The sequence below is a fragment of the Sminthopsis crassicaudata genome, chromosome 2, assembly GCF_048593235.1.
Source record: "Sminthopsis crassicaudata isolate SCR6 chromosome 2, ASM4859323v1, whole genome shotgun sequence".
NCBI lineage: Eukaryota > Metazoa > Chordata > Mammalia > Dasyuromorphia > Dasyuridae > Sminthopsis > Sminthopsis crassicaudata.
This window is the reverse complement of record NC_133618.1, coordinates 85,477,681-85,494,650: the sequence shown is the minus strand read 5'-3', so window position 1 is coordinate 85,494,650 and position 16,970 is coordinate 85,477,681. Positions and strand designations below refer to the sequence as shown.

Below are 16,970 nucleotides of genomic sequence, written 5' to 3'. Positions count from 1 at the left end.
AATAGTGTACAATTAGTCTGTGAAGGAAATCCAAAATGCAGGCGGACAAAAATAGAGGGATTGGGAATTCTATGCAGTGGTTCATAGTCATCTCCCAGAGTTCTTTCGCTGGGTGTACCTGGTTCAGTTCATTACTGCTCTATTGGAGCCGATTTGGTTCATCTCATTGTTGAAGAGGGCCACATCCACCAGAATTGATCATCATATAATATTGTTGTTGAAATATACAACCATCTCCTGGTCCTGCTCATTTCACTCAGCATCAGTTCATGTAAGTCTCTCCAGGCCTTTCTGAAATCATCGGTTGGTCATTTCTTACAGAACAATAATATTCCATAACATTCATATACCACAATTTATTCAACCATTCTCCAATTGATGGACATCCACGCAGTTTCCAGTTTCTGGCCACCGCAAAGAAGGCTGCCACAAACATTTTGGCACACACAGGTCCCTTTCCCTTCTTTAAAATCTCTTTGGGATACAAACCCAGTAGCAACGCTGCTGGATCAAAAGGTATGCACAGTTTGATAACTTTTTGAGCATAGTCCCAAATTGCTCTCCAGAATTAGCCCAGAACTTGTGAGAGGAATTTAAGAACAGTCCAACTGTCTTCTTGAGGGGATTCCAAATCCAAACTTATTCTCATTAGATGATTTTATTAGTTTGCATTTTAAGTCATCCATTTGGAAACTGGTTTGTTTGCTCTGTCTCAGCGCTTGTCGGCTTCTTTCTGTTTGGGGGGTATTGTTTTCCTTCTGAAGGTCTGCCAATTTTGTCCTGAAGCCCTGTTTCATTAGCCCTGGCATCCACTCATAAGAGGAGCTCTTGTTGGCCCCTGAAGCAAGTCTTGCTGCTTTGACTGGGGGCCCTTTCAAAGACCAGAACATTAGGAATGGCCAAATTTGGATTGTTTATTGGGTTGCCATTTGAAACACCTACTGAAAGTCTCTTGGGCTTTTGGCTTTCGACATTTATTTTCATCAAGTGACCAAATTGGCAGTGTTTGGTCTGCGGCTAAGACGTGTATTTTTTGCGTGGGCAGTGGCGGCTTTGTCGCTGCTAAACCCACATGATGGGTTACTTGTTTATTTTATTTTTTTTTTCCTTTGCCAGATTTCTACTTTCTTAACTCTGTATTTCCTTCTTTTGACTTTTATCTCTGAGTTCTTTGAGATCAGTATTTGGGGATTGCATAAAGGAGTAAAGAATATCATTCTCTTTCTATTCTGTAAAACATCATTCTACAAATCATGTCTTACTTCTTTCCATTTCTAGTTTTCATAACATATTATGAATGAAAAGGGTTTTCTCTGTGCCAAGCATTGTACTTAGCCCTAGGGATACAGATATACAAAAAGGAAGAGACATATTTTGCTTCCAAGAAGGTTGTTGTTCTATTGGGGGACTCGGTACATACAGGAGAGTGTGTTTTGCATCTGTAAAGTCATAGGAGTAATGAGCGGAGCCACAGGGGAGTCAAATTAACACCAGTTTCCAAAGTTAATGCTTGTATTGATTGGATTACCATGGTTCCCAGGCCAAGAAGTAGAGAATGTTTAGAAGAAGGAGAGTGATGGCAAGACTTTGCAGCCTGGCTTGCTAAATACAATGAGGTATCTAAGTTTCTGGTCTCTCAATCACTTACCAGTCAGGACAGTTCAGCTCCTAGAGCAGAACTTCCAAAGCTGAGGTTATTGCAGTAATGGTGTGCAAATTATTTGGGACAAAGTAAAATAAATTTATTGGCTGTTACAACAAACCTTACCACCTTTTTGCTTTAAAAAAAATTATTAATATATTCTTTTGCTATGATCAGTTGTTTTACTTGGTTTGGAACAAAATTTTGACACATGCTTTAGTCTCTTATCATGAAATCACACTTTTATCCTTTTGACTATTAAACATACCTTTTTTATTAAAGCTTTTTATTTTCAAAATATATGCTTAGATGGTTTTCAGTATTCACCCTTGCAAAACCTTGTGTTCCAAATTTTTTCTCCTTCCCTTCCCCCATCCCCCCAGATGGCAGATAATCCAATATATGTTAAACATGTGCAATTCTTCAATACATATTTCCACAATTATCATGCTGTATTAAAAAATCATATCAAAAAGGAAAAAAATGAGTAAGAAAATAAAATGCAGGTAAACTACAAAAAAGTGAAAATGCTATGTTGTGATCCACACAACATCCCGATAGGATTCTCTCTGGGTGCAGATGGCTCTTTTCATCACCAGTCCATTGGAACTAGCCACGCATACCTTTAATAAAGAGCTTGTTGTTGATGTTGTTCAACTGTATATGATTCTTGGTGACCGCTTTTGGAGTTTTCTTGGCAAAGCTAATGAAGTGGTGAGCCATTTCTTTCTCCAGCTCATTTTACAAATGAGGAAACTGAGGCAACAGTTATTAAGTATTTGAAGCTGAATTTGAACTCAAGAAGATAAGTCTTCCTGACTCCAGGCTTGATGCTCTATCCACTTGACTGCTCTATTTAATGAACAAGACATCTTTCTGTAACTAGACTTGATGATAATCCATAGCATTTCAATGAATAGGTTTTACATAAGGTGATTTCCTAGCTCATTGGAGTGTTTACTTCTATCTCTTGAATACTTTTTTTAGTCTTGGAATATGGAATGGTGCAAGATTGTGTTGTAGTACTTCATCTCTAATTGGAAATTTCTGTAATAGCAGAACAACTTGGCTTTTTATTATATATTTATCAGAATTCACTATACTACAATGGGAATAAGACTTCCCAACCTACAAGGTATAAAAAATTCCCCCTCCCCAATTTTGTGGAGATGTTGCAGATTTTGTAGTCTAATGAAGATTTCCAGACACCGGTGTCTCTCTTCTAATGACAGTTTTGGTATAGTTTTGAATGGAAAGGGGAACTTCAATAATAAAATTGTCATTTTTCAGTCTTCAGTACTCTAGTCCTTTTATTGTCTTGCCCATGACAAACATTTTTTTCCCCTTTATAGCAAGGGTTAGCAACTATTTGTTGTTGTTGTTGTTGTTTTTAAAACTGATCTCATGGTTTTTCCAGTTTCAAGAAGAAAATATATTACAGTAAAGAAGTCATTAAACTTGTCTGAGGATTAATTAAGCAGTTTTGAAAGTTTGTTGTTTTTGTTATTTTTCATTTTTGATCAATTTGCTTTGTATACTGTACAAGGTACATGGTATTCCGTATAACTTATTCTGTCCCATTATGGACTTGAAAAATTACCTTCAATCAAAGATAATAATCATATTAAAAAATCTCTAAATCACTCTCAACTGGAGAAATACATATTAAAACAATTCTGAGACATCACCTAATTTTATTTTTATTTTATAATAAATTTTTAAATTTACAACTAAAATGTACAACTTAAAAATATACAACCCTTTGACCCAGAAATACCACTATTCAGCCTATATACCAAAAAGGTTTTTTATTTTAAGAACATAGATGAAAAGGATCTGTTTGTACAAAAATATTTATAGCAACTTTTTTTTAGGGTGGCAAAGAATTGGAAATCGAGGGAATGTCCATCAATTGGGAAATAGCCAAACAAACTGTGGGATATGCGTGTGATAGAATATTACTATGTTTACATGAAGAGTACTACATCTCACTAGTTTGCCATACTTTGTTATTATTTTAACTTATTACAGCAAGCTTTGTATCACTGTAATAGAACTATCCATAAGAATGTTATATAGACCTAGGCTGTAAGATAGATACACTGTATTAATCAAGTATTTACTTGTGAGAATTTTCATAGGCCACTTTAAAAATGTACATATTTCATTGAAGCATAGATTGGATTGTGACAATCAGTGTTCATTCTTTTACTTTCTTTCTGAATTCCCATCAGTGGCAAGTTAAAGCTGAGATTTTTTCACATGAAAAGAAAAAGCTAGAAACTCATTGAATAGCAGATACAATTAAAAGCAAACAATTTTTTAAAATCTAGTTTCCATAGTAAAATTATGCCTAAAATAAGTCTTAAGATTTTAAAAGAAAAAAAAAAGAATTACTTTTGTGCTGTAAGAAATGATAAGCAGGACTGGTTTCAGAAAAATCTGGGAAGTTTTATATGAATTGATTTAAAGTTAAATGAGCAGGGGGCAGCTAGGTGGCGCAGTGGATAGAGCACCAGCCTTGAATTCAGGAGGACCCAAGTTCAAATCTGCTCTCAGATGCTTAACACTTCCTAGCTATGTGACCCTGGGCAAGTCACTTAACCCTAGCCTCAGAAAAAAAGAAAAAAAAAAAGTGAAATGAGCAGAACCAGGAGAACATTATGCATTATATCTAATCATTTAATTATAATTAATTATAATTCTGCTTAGTGAAAGTTCTTAGAATCATTACTCACCCTCTTCTATTAATCCATTGATTAGCTCTGGGTATTCATCTTATGTTTAATTAAATGACCAAAGGAATGACCTTAGTTTTCTTTGCTGTTGTATTTTTAAAGACTTAATTATCAGATTGGTTAGAGAAGATCGTGTGATTATAATTACTTATTCATTTTGCTTTCTTTACAGAATGACAGGGAGAGAATTTTTCTCTCGTTTTCCAACACTTCATCCCTTTCTTCTCAAGCAACTGGAAGTTGTGGCCAATACTGTGGATAGGTGAGAGAAAGAGGGAGAGAGGGGGGAGAGAGAGAGTGCTTTAGAGCATGCATGTAAGATTTGGAAGGAGTGGAGAGGGAAATTATATGGCAGAATCTGGTTACTTTGTTAAATGATCTTTCTCTTAAAATATTTAATAATTAATTTAATATTAATTTAATTTAATATTTACTATTAAAAATGAGATTCAGAATCTCACTTTAGGTAGCCATGATGCATTAGAAAAACAAACAAACAAACAAAAAAAACAAACAAAATCAAATCTACCAACCATGTAGTACTGAATTTTGAATTAGAGGATCTGGGTTCAAATTAAATCTTTGCTGCTTACTTCCTTTTTGACATCAGTCAAGACACTTGGTGAAATGGATCTCTCTTTCTGATTTATAAAATCAGAAAGTTAAATGAAATATCTCTACTGTCCCTTTTTACCCTATCTCCTGTCAATGTTCCTATATATCATGCACTACTTCTTGCTGCCTTGTTTTATGAAAGCAGAATTTGTTGACAAAAATTTTCATGCAAGTCAGTTATTTGTAAACCAGATCTTATATGCTAATTGTAATAGAAGAATTTGCTTTTTAAAAGAACCAATTAGTCAACTCTTCTATATACTAAAGATATTTTTTGTGTAAATAACTATTCCCAAAGTACCTGAATAATAAATCTGGGTTTTTACATATAAAGTTTGCTTAATGCAGGACACATCTACATAAAATCCATAAGGTCAAGTGGTGGGCCACAGACCTTTGTTTGGACACAACACATGGGCTAATCTGATCATTTATGTTCTGCCTTTCTGACCAAATGGAAGATATGGCAAAGAGAGAAGAAAGGTAGACCCATAAACTATAGCAGCCAACTACAATAGCCTGGGTGCTAGGCCTTCATTGGCTCTGGCCCATTCACACATGTTATGTTAGCAATATCACCTTAGTCTATATATTTGTTAAATTTGCGTGTATTTCCAAGATCTATAAATATCATGGCAAAACTGCCCCCAAAAACCAAAAACAAAACTGAAATTGAGCTAAGGTATCTATTACAGGAAATACTTATGATGAGAATTCAGTTATGTTTTTGTTTGGAAATTATTATCATGGTTTTTTAATGAAGAACTTCTAGCTTTTAGTGAATAAGAATTTACTTGTATTCTTACAAGTATATTTGAATTTTAGGAATCCAGAAATTAGGTTCAGCTGACATTGTTGAATATAGAATATTTAATGAAATTAATGATTAGCTTTGAGAGTTGGATTATAAGCATAAATTTAGTTCCATAAGCCACACATAAAGTAATGACGATAATAATAATAATATCTGACATTTATGTGTTACTTTAAAATTTTCAAATTATTTGGCAGATGCTTTTCCAACATATCAGAACCTCTACGTCCCAATCCCGGACATTTTCTCTGGCTGTCCTGTATGTCTAAAATACCCTCTTTTCATCTCCCTTCTCCTCTTGACTTCCTTTAAGTCTCAGCTAAAATCTTGCTTTCTATAAGAAGCCTTTCTCAATCCTTCTTCAATGTAGTACCTTCCCTCTGTTGATTATTTTCAATTTATTCTGTATTTGGCTTGTTTGGACATGTTTTTGCATGTTTGTCTTTCCCACCTTAGACTAAGCTGCTCGAGAATGAAATCTGACTTTTACCTTTTATTGCATTCAGTACTTAGCACAGTGCCTGGCACATAGCAGGCACTTGATAAATGTTTACTGACTGATTGATCTTCACAACAGTGCCATGAAATATAGACCATTTTACAGATGAGGAAACTTGGACTGAGAAAGATTAAGTGATTTGCTTAGTATTGCATAGCTAGTAAGCCTCTGAGACAGGATTCCAACTGAGATCTCTCTGAATCTCACTTCAGTGCTCTATGAACTATATCCCAGAACAGCTATATTTCACCTATTCATACACTCATTCACTGAATATTTATTAAGGCACTCTGCCAGGAACTGAGGGAAATACAAAGGTGAATAAGACATAGTCTCTACTCTCAAAGAGTTTATCACTTAGGACTGTAACTGAAGATAAGGCATGTCCACAAAACAATAAAATCAGTTTATAAGGGAGATGTAAATAAAATATGCCAAAAATTCCTATCTTAAAAATACATACTTATACACACCATTAATTAAACAGTTTAAACTCTAAAACATGTCTAAACCAAGTCTACTTCACAAAGTAGAAATATCTCATGGAAAATTGATTTAGATTGTATTTAGAACTCCATAATTTTCTTATTTTTTTAACTGCAGTGACAACAGTGAATTGAATCTTCACCCAAATCTGTTTCTCTTGCTTCTGATCTTGGGAAAACTGTACCCTTCTCCTATGGATGGCGCTTCCTCAGCACTCAGCATGGCACCCTTTGTTCCCTTCATTAGGAGGTAAAGTTCATACTTCATTGTAATATTTAGGTGGGGAGCAGTAGGATTTACTTTGATCTTAATTTTAAAAACATTACAGTTATCCTTTCCACATCATGACTTTCTCCATCATGGTTGTGATATATTGTGGGTTAGCATAAGAAATCAGATGGGACTTTTGGGGGAGGCTAGCAGGAGCTGCAGATGACATGCAAAGGCCAAAAGACAACATAGAAAAAAATTTAGAAACTCAGAAATGCATAAAATATATGTATAGCATTGTACAATATCAATATATTTTCATTTAATACCATAAATATGTACAATTTATTTTTTAAAGTTAAAATAAACAGGGCAGCTAGATTTCTAGAAACAGTGAATAGAGCATCAACCCTGAAGTCAGAAGAACCTGAGTTCAGATATGGCCTCAGGACACAGACACTTACTAGCTGTGTGATCCTGGCCAAGTCACTTAACCCCATTGCCCTCCTTCCCCAAGAATTAAGTAAGTTAAAATAATAAATAAGTTAACTTATCTAATTTAAATAAGTTAAACTTTACAAAACAAACACAAAAGCTAGCAGATGATGCACAAAGGCCACTTATTATATTTTACATGGGTTTTCTAGATCATGGGGGACAGCAGCTCCTTAACCCTCATAATGTGGAAGTGTGGAAGGGATAACTGTAGTAGGTGAAGATCAATCAGTGGTCTGTGACCGTGGCTGGAGGTCTTCTTGATACTAGTTGCTACAGATACAAAGTCCCATAGAACAGACCCTGCCTTTCGGGAGCTTCTCTCTGTAGAAGAGACTGCGTACAAATAGAAATAAGCTGAGGATAAATAAAAGGCATTTTAAAGAGGGGGTATGTTAATGGCTGAGAGGTTGAGGGTTGGAAAGTACTTTTTGTTGAGGATGATGCTTGAGCAGGAGCGCCGTATGGGAGGAACACTGGGAAGACCACACTGGCCAGGTGATAGAGGGGTAAGGGAAGGAATACATTGTGAGACTAGAAAGACAGGTTAGGACCTACTTGTGAAAGGCTTTAAAAACCAAGCAAAGGGCCTTTTATTCCTTGGCCTCAACAGGGGAAGAACTTTCACTGATGCCTTCTGGAGTAAAATTTGGAACCAATATTTATCCCAGATTTAAGACAAATAGTCTGTTTGACCTTGAGTAAGTGGTTGAAATTCAGATTTTATTCTTTTCTCCTTCAAAATCAGTGTAACAATGCATGTCTTGTTGGCAAGTAAGGAGTTGTTATTCACTATTAAAGTAATTGAGGGTCTGAATATGTCTTAGGAAATTTTAGAAGTATAGAGAAAGAGGGGTAGGAATTAAAATAAGGCTTTGTGGATAGAGATAAATAGAAAGAGATGGGTTTCTTTGGATGTGTTATATGGTTTTTTTTAATATTCCTTGAGGGATTTAGAAAATACAGTGCCTATCAGTGTGGTACATAGCTTAGGATTCCAAGCTTCCACAAAAGAGCCCCCAAAGTGAGTGAAAACGTCTTGTGCAGCTCTGAGGAAGCTCCCAGTAGATCTTGGAGTTGCTAACATCCTGCGTAGCCCTCCACAAAGCACTCCCTACTCTCGTGTTTACACAGCTGACCAAAGCTGGACGGGTCCTGGAACAGAAGGATCTGAGGAGCAAGCCTGAGAGCATGCCTTCTCTTGCTTATTTTTGTAGCTTCCTGGTCCCTGCCTTCTGGTTTCATATAGCTATCTCTTAGGTGTCATTAAAAAATCATTAAAATCGTTTTAAAATGAGATTGTCGGCAAGTGGCGGCTGTCAATGTTTGCTTGATGCATCCCCTGACATTGTCGGCATCATATGTACTTGCACCTTGGGTGACTCATTCACCCGACTTACTGGTTTTTGCTTCCCAGCGGGCAAGTAATGTCTGAGGCCCATTTGCTTAGCATTGGGTGATTCATTTTAGGAATGTGAATGGCAAATCTTACTTGGAGGTTCCCCTTATTAAAACATGTACTTTCATTATTAACTTTAAAAATAAACACAAAAAACAGCTAAGTAAAATCACAAAAGGAAGCCTGGAAAAAAATGTGTACAGTCACAATGGCATGGAACAAAGATAAGACTTAGAACATTCTATTAGTTTATGTTGAGAACATCTAATTCATGAAAGCCTTTTGCTAATCTTCCAGAAATGCAAACATTGTACAATGCATCCCATATGCCAGAAATTAGTACTTAATTGAAAGTACCTGTTGTATGTAGTCATTCCTATTCAGAATACTCAAACTCTCTCACCAAAACTCCTTTATTAATGATAATAATTATAGTTAATATTTACCAAAAACTTACTATATGCCAAGCACCGTCCTAAGTATTTTATGATTATTACACAACAACTCTGGGAGATAGGTGCTATTATTATCTTAATTTTATAGATCAGTAGGCAGAAGTTAAATAATTGATTTAACTAGAATGAATCTGAGGTCCAATTTGAACTCAAGACTTCCTGAACTCCAGGCTCTGCATTCTATTCACTTGTGCCACCTAATTATCTTACTTTAGGGTACCATGTTTCCATTTCATGTGCTGTATTTCAACAAACTCATTGAATTGTTTTAAAAATGAAAATCCATTATTTAAATAAAAAGTATATCAATTTAGTGTAAAAAAAAAAAAAGACTTCATAACTATCCTTAATAATATTTAGAGGTGGAAGGGATCTTCAAATCATTTGATATACTCTCACCCCAAGCTATTCATTTTGCATATAAGGTTACTCAGTCTCAAATGGTTAAGTGACATGGCTGAGGTCCTATAGTTAGTATTACCCTTGGAATTTGAATCTCTGCTTGTGACTCCAAATTCAGACTCTTTTTGCTATTACCAGTCACTTTCCTTTTGAGAAAAGTTCCCTAGAGTCCAGACCAAGGCCGACAGTTGATTCCCTAGTCAACAAGCATTGATTTATGGAGTGTCCATGGGGTGTGACTATCATATAATCTAATATGAGCATTGTAGCAGAAATGTGAAAGAAATATTAGTCACAATAGCTCCCGTCCTCTGGGAATTTTTGATTTACTTGGGGACATTGAATGTACACTTGAGAAATAATCATCTTTACTTACCAAAAGAAAAAGATAAAAAATAAATTGAAAAGATTAAGAAATTGAGGTTCTTCATGCAGAGGGAACATAATTCATGTCCAGTAGTCCTGGAAGGTTCAGAGGAAGCCAGTTTTGATTTCTGGATTCTCAAAAAAGCTTTTTCATAATAAAAAAATGAGGTTGGAAGGACATTCTTTATTGAGAGAAGAGGGAGCACAGAAGTCACCTTTCTGTAGCATTGTCAGACAGTCCTGCCTTAGTTATTTGTGAAACTCATTGAGAGTTTCACAGTTAACAAAAAGAGCTTGACTTGGCAGAGGAAGGATATTCAGTAAGGACGCCTTGTTGATTCAGCTTAGCTCAGCTTCAGGCTTGCCCATGACAGGTCAGGAAGGAGCAGGAACCCCTTGTGGCTTTTTGTGTTCAGTTGACCAGGAGGGGATATCCACAGCCCAAGTGAGCCTGTAGTTCTCTGAGCTAGTTAAGTCTTCTGGACAGTTTAAGTACCTTTTAAGGAAAACAACTAGACTGGCCCACAAGGATGAGGCTCTGGCAGAGAATCCTCTGACCACATTCAATAATTAGCTCATCCTGGTGAGCCAAATTGCCTTTTTCAAGTCATCAATGACTTTTAACCTCCTGAAAGAGATAGCAATCTGGGTAATTATTTGAGGTACTTGCACTCCTTATTCACTTAATCTAAGAAAGTAGTTGACCCCTAGTAGAGAGTCTGTTAATAATACACTATTAAAAATAATACTTTTTACCTATCCAGAAAAAAATAGGATATAGCCTTTGACTTTTTTTTTTTTTAAACAATAGTAGGGATATATTGGGTTAAAGCATGAACTCTTTCAAGATTAGTTCCCTTTTTGTACCAATACTATATACTTTTGGCCGCCAGGTTATAGGGATATTCCATGACCATTGAGCATAGCGAAATTAACCAGCCTTCATGGCGATTGAATCTAGGGTCTCAGCCACCATACTCCAACCAGCTGAGCTAACTGCCTACAGATGTGTGTTAGTATATGGGATATGGTTCCTTTGAGCTGCATCATGTGTGAAGAGAAATTGCATGAGAGCATCTGGCAATCATACTGAGAGGCTCAATGATTTGCTTCATCTGAGTATGCAATAATTGATGATGTTTGATTTTTTTTTTAACCTGGGATTTATAGTATAATGCAATTTGCTGTTATGACCTACATGCAGATACCACACACAAGTACATATGTGCACATAGACAGCAGGCAGCTTCTTGGTGAATTTTAGCTTCAAATTTTCTGATTTTAAATTCTTTCTTTAACTTTCTTTCCCTCAAACTTCTTGGGCCGATTTGAGTTGCTATTTCTGGCCAGAGGCTAGGGAAAAATGGGAAGCAAAGACAGAAAATCAATTCTCTATCTTGTAGCAGAAGCATTCTGTTGTAGGATGGACTAGAATGCTGCCTTGGATGAAGAACAGATTAAATTCTGATGAACAGAAGAATTAGTCATATAGAAGAATGTAAAAGATGGAATGTACAGCTTTCCCCCTCCCCCCCCCCATTTTTGTGACTTTTTAGTCAGTTTCTCTGTATCAGCCAGGCAACTTGTACTGTAATAGTCACCTTAGATTCAAGGTAGATGTACTTCTGGGAATGTAAGAGAGTATAAGCAGTATCCAACAATATATAACTGTTGGAAGTAATAATATTTCTACTCAAACATCTCCTACCTAAAACACAAATCTCATACTTTCCATGAAACTTTTACTGATTCTCCTTCCTTCCCTCTCTACTGAACTCATAGCAGATATTTTGTAGCTCTCTCTTGCTTTTATTCAGTATTATTTTATACTATATTTATTGTTGGTTTGTTTATGAGATATATCATCACCTAATAAACAGTAAGTTCCATGAGGGCAAGGAATTATAGCATTGGATCTCTTCAAGCACCTACTTGTCATTCTGACCGGGAGAAGTGCTTAGATGTTTATCAAGTTCTAAAAAACTTCATCTGTGTAGGTAAACAGTGGATTGCAAAGTATATACTTATTATTCATTGAAATTATAACTACAAATCTTCAGTAGAATGTAGATTCTTAGGACCAGGTCTGTGTCATTTGTCATTTTTACATCCTCAACTGATAGCAGGGTGTTAAATAAATGTTTCTTGTGTTTAATCCCTGTTGTGTAGGAGGCATCTTTGTGAACTTATTAAACAGGAGGCATATCCACAGTGTTGGGTTGGTTGTGTTTTGGTTTTGTATAATAATTTATGAAGTTGGAAGAGTTCTCATTAGGCTTTTGGACACTGAATAGAGCCGAAGTGGAATTTTCCATGCAGTGGGAGCAGAGCAAAAGGTTGAACAGAGATTGTTGCTCACAATGACAAGAGGATTAAATGCTCTAAGGATAGACTTCGGTTTCCTTTTGGTGTTACACATTCTCACCTGTTACTCTTCCCGTTATTTACAAACCAATGTCATTTTTCATTCCAGTGTCTTGTGCTTGAGAATTCATTTACTCATCTGTTGAGTTTTAGGGTATTCAGGTCTTTTCATAAATTTATTATATTCATGTTCTTTTCTAAGTAGAAGGGAGCCTACAGACTTCTACTGTCTTGTTGTGTCATTAAGCAAATTAGCGACAAAAGTAGGGAAATGTGGCTTCTACAGGCTGGTACCCCTAGGCATATCTTCATTAAACTCACTGCAGGGAAAGTGAGATTGGAAGGATCCCAGTACTTGTCCCATGAAGGCATTGAAAAAACCCATCCTTCCTTTGTACCCTGATGGCTTAAACCAGAAGCTCAGCAACGGCATGGAAAGGGAAACCACCCCACTGCCTTTCCTTTTTTTTCTTTTTTTTCTTTTGCAAAGGCTGCCCAAATGTCCTTTTTTAAATTTGTCAATGGATTTTCAGTATATTTTTCTCTCCAGTGCTTTCAGTTATTATTTTCTTGAAAACACTTAGCGGTGAAATCTGCTTCTTTTCCCTCCAACAAATATCATAATACAAAGAGCAGAACAATTTTAATTAGACATATGGCAATGGAAATCAACAAAAGAAACCTACATTATGGAAAGCTCTTCAGTTGAAATATGAAAATCAAGCTGAACATCAAAAATTAAAAGACATATGTATCTTATATTATTAAAGAATGTCATGGACATCTTTTGATGTCATTACTTATGAAAAATAACAACAGAGAAGCAAAGAATGGGTCCTTTCAAGCTTTCGCTATTGAGAAATAGTAGATTCTGTGTGTGTGTATGTGTGTGTGTTACCGTTGCAAATTACACAATCCAAAGAATTATCAGTTTTCTCCTCACTCATCTTGTGATGTTTAAGGAGTTTATTTTTGGTTGCCTAGGGTTGCCATTTTTGTAACATGTGAAGGCTGGTACCCTCTGAAGTTGCTCTCATTGGCAATTCCTGCTCTTGCAGTAGTGACATGAAGAACTATTTCCTTCAGATCATCTGATCTGTCTTCCAAGAGTCTCATAGAGATAATGAGGCAGAAAATGCTCTACAGATGGGGAAGTAAGCTGCAGTTAAATAGTATTAAAAAAGAAAACAATGTCAGTTTTGCTTTCTCTTCATTCACCACCTTCTGAAGCTCTTTTCCTTCCAACTTTATCATCTCCCCCTTTTCCCTAAACATGTCTACACCCTAGCCAACATAGAATACTCTTGGTTTCCCAGAAATGCTGGAATCGCTGACTACCTTTGGTTATGTTGTACTTCCTTTTTACAGTGCTCACACCTTCATCTTTGCATATCCATGGTCCTTTTTTCACAAGATACAAATCCTGTCTTGCTTGCCAAAGCCTGCTGTGGCTTATTCTGGTGCACATGGAGCTCCCTTTTCAGAGCTACTATTGTGCTTGGCATCTAATATTATAATTAATTATATTATTATTTGAGTAAATGTTTTACATACATATGTTTGCTAATTCTTATTTGGTAATTTAGCTATTACTATTATATATATCTATCTATCTATAAAACATATAAAATGGTAACTCACATGTATTTGCTAATTGTTATTTATTTAGTATGTTAGCTATTATTGCTATTATATATGTACATCTATAAAATGTATATAAAATAGTAACTCATGCATATAGAATATATAATATTTATAATAGTAATTGATATGTGTACATACTAAATAATTATAATACCTATGCATATGCAATATATAATAGTAATTCATATGTATATATGATACATGCATGTATGATAGTTAACAAAGGATGTAATATATGTGTATGTATATATAATAGTAATAATAGCTAACATATATCATTTTCTAGGCACTATGCAGAATACTTTATAATTATTATCTTATTCAGTCCTCACAATAACTCTAGGAAGTAGGTGCTATTATTATATTTCTTTTGCAGATGACAAAACTAAGGCAAACAAAAGTGGGTTTTCTAGGATGATCCATGCAATAAGCGTCTGAGCTTGGATTTGAACTTGGTTCTTTCTAACTCTATGCCCAACATTCGCTGCTGTGCCTCCTAACTGCCACACACACATACATAAACATATGTATGCTTATATACATACACAAATGTATATTACATATATGTGTATATATATTTTCATCAAATTATAAGCTTTTTCACATGAAATGAACAAAAATATAGATCTGCCCTTAATTCTGTAACACAGATTTGTAAAGTTACATATCTGCCACTCTTTTCTTCATCTTCCCCCATACACACACATCCTCAAGAAAGTAAGGAAGTGTATCCTTCTTAGAGTGTCCCATGAGGTTTCTCCATGGTATGTTCCTAAATGACGCACTTCTGTAGTTAATCCATTTAAACTTGGCTTCTAAGCAGCATCTATAACTTTATTATTCAGAAAATATATCTGCAAACATTTATTCGGCTTGTATGATGTTGTGTCTGAAAAGCATTCCTTATTAATTTAATTATCTTTTCTTTGTGGGGGTTTTTATTTTTGCGGTTCCAATATTTTTCTTCTTCCCAGATGTCATTGGTCATGTTTACTGAAGCCATATTTATTTTCTGACAAGAATAGGAGGCATTTGGCCCTTTTTGGAGCTAAAGACACTTTTTTCTAATGATGATCAGAATAGATCACTCTCAATCTCCCCATCCCTCTTATGAAGGAGTCTTCTTTGTGAGGGAGAGAAAGTGGGTTTTAGAGAATAGAAAATGCTCTCAAATCTGGTCTGATTTTATGATGAGACATCCTCTGAACTTACCCTGGGGTGGATTGTTAAATGTACATGTTCCTATTCCTTTCCGACTGGCTCAGAAAACAATTTTTTTTTTTTTTTTTTTTTTTGAGGCTGGGGTTAAGTGACTTGCCCAGGGTCACACAGCTAGAAAGTGTTAAGTGTCTGAGATCAGATTTGAACTCCGGTCCTCCTGAATTCAGGGCTGGTGCTCTATCCACTGTGCCACCTAGCTGCCCCCTCAGAAAACAATTTAAAGAAGTAGAAGCCTTTGAGCCTGCCTATCTAGAAGATTCTGGGTCTCCATCCCTCCTCCAGTCCTTATGACTTAGAGAGGGTGATTTAAAAATACCAACCAAACCTTTATTTTTCCATTCTCTGCTTTATTCTCCATCCATACCATTTCACTGATCTCTTCTATTCCACAGTATCTGGGGAGGAGAAGAAATCCCAACCCTTGCAAAGAAGGGTACCACTGCCCAAATATGTTAACCCTCGATCTGCAATATTTCCACTGGGAAGACCCGTTACCAAGGCTGGCCTTGTACAAAAAAGTTGGATCCAGCCTGTTGGCATTCTGCCTTCCTCAGATACACAGGGCCCTTCATGTTCTTCTTCCTTTTGGTATCTTTTAAAACCTACTATCAGATCCTCTGTTCATAGCTGTGGTGTAAGAGACTGCTAACAGAGACTGCTAACACCTCAGTGGTGTTTGCAGTTTAATAAGCTGTTGTTCAGTCCCATCCAGCTCTTCATGATTCCATTTGGGATTTTCTTGGCAAAGGTATTGGAGAGGTCTTTCTTTAGCTAATTTTACAGATGAGGAAATTGAGGTACAAAAGATTAAGTGACTCAAAAGTACCCAGAAAATAGCTGAGGTCAGATTTGAACTCAGGAAAATGAGTTTTCCTGACACTAGGCTCAGTTGTGCCACCTTGCTTAATATAAATTAAAATGAAGTTAAATTAAATAAATAAAATTTTAAAATTAAATTAAATAAATTGAAAAATTAAATTAAATTAAAAGAATATTAAAACTGCTTTATCCACTGTGCCACCTAGCTTAATGAATATTAAAACTTTAAGTCAGGGGAGGGAAGATCTGACGGCGAAATGTTCAACTTCATTTGAAGGAATAGGTTTTTTTTTTTTGCATTGGGGGGGGTTGTTTGTTTTAGATGGAGTAGATATTTGCCACCAGTAGTTTTCGTTTCCTCCAAGTGAGGCTAACCCTACCTGGCATTGTGTTTGGTGCTGCCCTTGTGGGCTCCTGAATTTCCTCATTCTTTCTGTGATCTGGTCATGTTCCAGGGCATGGAATAAAGTGATTTTCTCAGCATGATATGGGCTTGCATTGTAGAGTGGACTAGGATCAAAGCATCGGGTGCCTTCATGTTTTACCATGCAGAGCAGGGCATTTGCCAGTTTTGTCTTTGATGCCAGATTTCCTCATGATCGATTTATTCCTTTGGAAGTAATAGAAAGGGGAGTTTACTTCTTCTGGAATGCAGTGACAAATCAAGCTAGTACAATAAAACTTGTAGAGACCTTTTCTACTTCATCAAAGTCTGTGATTCCAGCCCACCGATTCAGGCTGTAATGGAATAAGCTCTGTAAACTGCCTACATTTCACCGAATCATTTCACAGTGGGGAAAT

General features: G+C 35.9%; 1 protein-coding gene across 1 annotated transcript in view; it reads left to right on the top strand.

Moving 5' to 3' along the window:
- Positions 1–16,970, top strand: part of THADA (THADA armadillo repeat containing) — a 418,709-nt gene that overhangs the window by 177,046 nt on the left and 224,693 nt on the right. Inside the window, exons 27-28 of the mRNA XM_074286698.1 lie at positions 4,553–4,642; positions 6,912–7,043. Of these exons, the coding sequence (XP_074142799.1) occupies positions 4,553–4,642; positions 6,912–7,043 (222 nt within the window). The remainder of the gene's footprint in view (positions 1–4,552; positions 4,643–6,911; positions 7,044–16,970) is intronic.